Consider the following 6000-nt stretch of genomic DNA (forward strand, 5'->3'; position numbering starts at 1 on the left):
CGGTCTCCTGACGGCGGAGCATCCTGCTGTCCTGCTGCCTCTGCCCCCTGCTCTCTAGGGATAGTGTCCCCCCCACACCCCGGGGTGTGGGGGAAGCTGAGCATGGTCAAAGCTCCTTCCGTCTAAAGGAAATAGTCAATGGGAGCAGGCTGGATTTTTGAACAGGTTTCCCTCAAGGGTGTCTAAGGGGCCCTTCACCCTCTGAAACCTCTGGGGACTGAAAAAAGATGGTGTGGCAAGGAAGGGCTGGTTATGGAGGGCCCAGGGGGTTTGTGGCTCGGCTGACCGGGACAGCAGAGTTGCTGACGCCCCGGACACCGCCTTGATATTTCAGCCTGTAGGGTTGAGGAAAATTTAGTCCAAGTGGGTCTCGATTCACTGCAACTCACCAAGACCGGACCTGCAGCCCCTTCCCATCACTGCACTCACAGGCGCACCGTGGAGCAGAGCTAGGAAACTCAGCCTGGATTTGGTTTCTCTTTCGGACAAATTCTCTCCTAATCCAACTGATGGTTCTCTACGGTCTCACGTGGTAACCTGTGCACCTACAGATTAGTCATCATTGCCTGAGCAAATCCAAAGGTATTTCAAATGAACACAGGTAAGACTCTGGCCTGAATGGAAAGCCGCCCCCACGCCCCCCCTCAAGAAGAAGAAATTCCACAAAACCCACCTCTCCAAAACAGTACCATCAAAAATACATATCACTACAGGCCGGGCCGGTGGCATAGCGGTTATGCTGACACGCTCCGCTTCGGCGGCCCGGGGTTGGTGGGCTGGGATCCAGGGCGCGGACCTACGCACCGCTTAACAAAGCCATGCTGTGGCGGCGTCCCACATATAAAAATTGGAGGAAGATGGGCACGGATGTTAGCTCAGGGCCAATCTTCCTCAGCAAAAAGACTAAGATTGGCAACGGATGTTAGCTCATGGCCAATCTTCCTCACGCACACGCCAGACATGTACATATATATGTCTATCATTAGATGTGAGAAATTCCTCAGGAGAATACTCAGTCCTAAAGTGGAACCTGTGCCACATCTGTAGGTAGAAGTGGGACTGTAAGGAACTCTTCTCTAACCTTTTCACCCTTCTTAGGTCAGTGGAACCTGATTCAACATCGTTTCTGTCTGTTGCGATGCTGAGACAGAGTTCCAGCTGGCACACCTGCCTCCCAGCCTCCGCCACGATGTCACCCTCTCAGCAACCTTTCCAGTCTGACACACGGAAGCACTGCGGAAAGGGAAACTGTCGGGCTGCCCCTTCCTGCCCTGCTTTCCTACAGGCTGACAGCAAGAGCAGGAGGACCAGGCCCTTGGACTTTCCCGCTGTCTCCCCGCCCGCCAGGCTCCCGGCATCAGGAAACACACAGGCGTGACTCGTGTAGTGTGATCTCTGGGTGTGGGTTACTCCCTGACCCCAGGGCCTGAATATTCCTAAATTCACTCATGTAGCTAAGAGCTCGGGCCCGGTGTTCAACATTTGACGTCAGTGAAAACAGCTGACCCCTCTCCTCACCTAGGCCCTCGGTGCATGAAGGTGCATCCTTCCCAAAGGACACTGAGCCCCGACATGACTCCACGCAGAAGTGCTGCCGAAAAGATACCAGCACTGTGAGAAGGACTGACCTTTACTCATCTTTCATTTTGTACAGAGAAGAGGAGAAGCGGTTGGGTTCTCTTGGATTTTATTGTTTTCCCTTTAGGAACTCACGCTCCCTCTGAGAATGGGCAATTTCCATAGGCGGGGCCCGACATATCCCAGGTTCCACTTGCCAAAGCCCCCACATTTCAAAACTCGCTCCCCAGACATGGAAAGGGCAACAAAAAACAACAAGGTGAGAACGACTAGAACCAAAGTGTCCAAGTCCTGAAGCAGGTTCTAGACCGGCGGCCCTGCAGAATCGCCGTGTTCAGGTTCACTGACCTGCGCTCTGGGTTCAGCCACATCCAGGAGGAAGGCGAGCTCCTTTCTGAGGGGAGAAAATGGCAAACAGTCACTATCGGGAGTCGTGGGGGTCGCGAGATAGACAATGCGCATTTCATGCTGGCTTCCCAGCGTCTCTCCTCCCAAATGCCCCAGCATTGTGCGCTTGGGTCACAGCCAGCTCCAGCCTGGCTTCAGGGGCGATTTTCCTTTGTGTGCAAAGCTTAAGGGAGCGCTGAGAAACTCAGGACTCAGGATTCACGATTCTTAAGGTAGGGTTTCAAACTCAAGACTAATGCACGAGAATTCCACGAGGACCAAAGGATCACCCTTGTAAGTTAAGGCAAGATCCAGCCGTGCACTTGCACGACGGTGCCTCACTCTCCTCCCCCTGATCCGTCCTGATCCAACAGAACCCGCTTTCCCCAAACAGGAGCGCGGCCAAAGTTCCCTGGCTTGAGCCACTGCTGTACTGCCTGCAGACATTTCCCTTGATGCGCGGTGGGCATCGCCCCCACCGCGGGCTCAAGGGCGGGCAGACTCCAGTGGCCTGGAGCCCGCTGGGGAGCTCTGGCTCTGGAGTGGAGGGAAAGAGACCCGGGAAAGCCCCGCAGGCGCCCCGGGACTGGACGGAGGAGCCCGAGCGCCCTAGAGCACCGGGCGCCTCCAGAGCAAGCGGCTTACCGCGCGCTGAACACGTCGGGGTATTGAGTGCGCTGGAAAACGCTCTCCAGCCCCTTCAGGCGCAACCCGGTGAACGTGTGGCGGGGGAGGCCCGGCTGCCTGTCGCGGGGCTGCAGACCCTCGGGGGCCACGTGGGAGGGCTCCTGAAGCTGCTGCTCCTGCTGCGGGGGCTCCCAGCCGCCGCCGCCTTCCTCCTTCTCCGGGTCCACGGGGCCCCGAGCTCCTGCGCCAACCTGGCCTTGTTCTCCTTCGTCCGCTGCTCCCTGCTCAGCTTCGGACCTTCGATCCTCCTCGACGATGTCTCCTCCTGTTCCCATCCCTGAGATCGCGGAGGGCTTCGTCTCCGGAGAGGAAAAGAGACACATCCGGGCGTGGGAGCGCGGGCGGCGGGGGCCGGGGGCCGGGGGCGGGGGGCGGGGGGCGGGCGGGGGGCAGAGGGAGGCGCAGGCCCGCGAGCTGAGAGCAGCGAAGGCGGCGGCGCAGCAGCGGCGTCCCGTGCTCCCGCCTCTCCCAGGGAAAGGACGTTTCCTGGAGTTGCCCAAAGCACCTGTCCCGGTCCAGGCACTCACCTTGCAGTTCTTCCCGGAGCTCCACGACTCCCCGGCGGCTGCCCCCGGGCGCAGGCTCCATGCCGCGGACGCAGCGGGGCGCCCCCGCAGACTCTGCGCGGCGAGCCGCGGCCATCCCTGGGCGGGGTCCTCTTGCTGGCGCCGGCTTCGCTTTATAGCGCATCGGCTCCAGCGGCCAGGTCTACAGGCTCCGGCTTAGACGACTGCTCTTCTCCTCACGTGCAGTCGCGCCGTGCGTGCGGTGGGTGGGACCTGCTGGGGCGCGCGGGCGGCCGGGGTGGGGCCCGCAAGTGGGTGGAGCGCTGGCCGGCAGGGTGCTGGGAGGGGGCGTGCAAGTGTGGGGCAGGGGAGCTCCAACTTGCGGCTTAGCTGACGCCTCCCGCGTCCGTCGGGGCCGGGGGACTGGCCTGAGGAAGGGGCTTTGCTGGATGGTGCCCGCGGATTTGGGGCGCGGGTAGGGGCGGGGCAACGAGACCTCACACGAACCCCGGGAGCCCTTGGGGCAGTGTCGGGAGAACGTCTCTCCGCCTGGCCCTCGAGGCCCGCCGCTGGGCGCGGGGCTCCTTGCCCTTGGGTCTTGCAGAGCGAGAGATGCACACAGAGGGCTGGAGAAAGCGCGGAGCCCCTAGCAGCCCCAGCGCGCTGAAGGGAAGGTCCTTTCCCTTGCCTTGTGGGCTGGGAGCAGGACTCTCCCCTCCCCAAGAACGAATGGGACTCTGGTTCTCTTCCATGCGCCCCCGAGGTCCAGGAATCGGGCTAGTGGTTCAGAGGCAAGAATGAGCTAGGAGACTGCTTGCTGGGTTTTTGCAAGAATGCGCTGAAAGCAGAGCCAGCCGTGCTCTCCACCGGTGCGGGGGAGAGGGAGCTTGGGCCTGTGTTTGCGGAGCTCTCTGGGTGCTCAGATGCAGGGTGCAAGAAACCCAAGCCATCCCTTGCGAAAGCAACAAGTACTCCAGGTTGGGAGTAACGACCCCCGACCCCCGTCAGAGCACAAGTGTAGAAGCCTGCCCAGTGTTTCTTGCATCCGAGAATGCTCACACTGCACGTGGCCCTTGCTTTGGCCCTGGACGCGATTGTGGAGCATGCGACATCCTCCGTGCTGTGCTCCGCCACCACGCCTCTGGCTGCAGGTCCCCTAAAAAGCGCGCGGGTTTCCTGTGCTGGTCGGGTGCTGTGGACTTGGGTTAGTTCCCGCTGTTTTCTCCTCCCCCTCCTCGCGGTCATTTTCCTCCTCCTCCCTCCCATGCACTCCTCTCCCTCCTCCCCCTCGTCCTCTTCTTCCCTCTCTCTTCCTCCAGACCTGTCTTCCTGAGCTCTTGTTCTCCCCTGATACATGTCACATAAAAGAGAGCCAGGGGGCCCGCCCGGTGGCGTGGTGGTCGGGTCCGCCCGCTCTGCTTCTTCGGCCTGGGGTTCGCAGGTTCGGATCCCGGGAGCGGACCCACGCACTGCTCATCAAGCCGTGCTGCCGCGCCACCGCACATACAAAAGAGAGGAGGACGGGCAGAGATCATCCTCAGCAAAAACGAAGAAAAAGAGGGGAAGATTGGCAACAGACGTTACCTCAGGGCCAATCTTCCTCAGCAATAAATAAATAAATAAATAAATAAATAAATAAATAAATAAATAAATAAATAAAAATAAAAAATAAAAAGGGAGAGAGAGCCAGGGCAGAGTGAGGGCTCTGTCCCTCCCTTCAACAAGGGTGTTGCAGGCGCCCCGGGACGTGTTAATATCCTGAGCAGTATCGACAGGAGCTTCTGAGAATGGTCCACATGCTTGACAATGTACAGGACTCACCCTATTTTGACCTTCACAGCCACCATTGTCATCAGGTCCATTTAATAAATTAAGTGAAACCATTTTCATAGCCCCTCAAGGTATGGTGGGCCCTACTCACCTCACCTACTGTGCAAAACACAGAAAGATACCTTGCCTCTGCCTCTTGTTCCCCGAGGGTGGGTAGGAAACCGGTTACAGGATGATGGTTGAATTCACTTGGAAAAAGCCATCAAGGGATTTCCCTCCCACGGCCTCCCCCCTGACTTGAAGCAAGCTGTCTCCTCCTCAGGCTGGCTCTGGCTGGATTCTGCAGGCCTCACCCTCTCTTGGCTGGAGAGCCTGGGATCGGTTGTGGCTCGGGATCCGATATAGCATCAGAGACCTACCATGTGATGCTCCTGGCTGGCATCAGCCGAGCTGGCACATCCCTTACAGTTCGGCTCGTGTGGTCGCTCACATCTGAAATTTCCATGAATTCCTTATAATTATAACAAGATATACAACATTTTGTAATTCTTTATGATAAGATTTCCAGAACTCTTATTTCCTATTGAAAGGATGCATCAGGACGAAGATACCTAGTAGTAACCAGGTAACTACTTTCCCAGATCTCTAGAACACTTTGACTCTAGGATGCTGGGGAGCACACTCTTCTCACTTCTTCTGTTATGACTCTTCACTGAGTAACGCAGATCACGACAATGACTTAGTTAAGATTTCAGTAGAGACAACCGTATAGAAGCCGAATAAGCATTTGAAGCCAGAGGGCTGAAAACATACTCTTCTCAAGTGCTGGTCTGCAGCCAGACCGCAATGACAGACCACTTGACACCCAGCAGGCTGGCGAGTCTCAACACAAGGGAAAAGGAGACGTGTTGGCCAGGGCCTGGAGAAACCGGAACCCTGGGCCTTCCCGGTGGGAGCGCAAATGTTGCAGCCGCTGTGGAAAACGGTGCGGTGGTTCCTCCAAAAATGACACCCAGAATGACCAGAGGATCCAGCCATTCCACTTCTGGGTATACACCCCCAAAGGACTGAA

The 6000-nt window shown here is 57.7% G+C and overlaps 1 protein-coding gene across 1 annotated transcript; it reads right to left on the reverse strand.

The window, feature by feature from the left end:
* Positions 1–1670: 1670 nt before the first annotated feature.
* Positions 1671–2970, reverse strand: LOC131400581 (rhox homeobox family member 1-like). The gene is made up of 2 exons (XM_058535293.1): positions 2611–2970; positions 1671–1972 (listed from the first exon to the last, which is right to left on the reverse strand). Exons 1-2 carry the CDS (start codon positions 2925–2927, stop codon positions 1882–1884), a joined length of 408 nt encoding a protein of 135 aa, XP_058391276.1. The 5' UTR covers positions 2928–2970; the 3' UTR covers positions 1671–1881.
* Between the last annotated feature and the right edge of the window lie 3030 nt (positions 2971–6000).

Source organism: Diceros bicornis, chromosome X (genome assembly GCF_020826845.1).
Source record: "Diceros bicornis minor isolate mBicDic1 chromosome X, mDicBic1.mat.cur, whole genome shotgun sequence".
Lineage (NCBI taxonomy): Eukaryota > Metazoa > Chordata > Mammalia > Perissodactyla > Rhinocerotidae > Diceros > Diceros bicornis.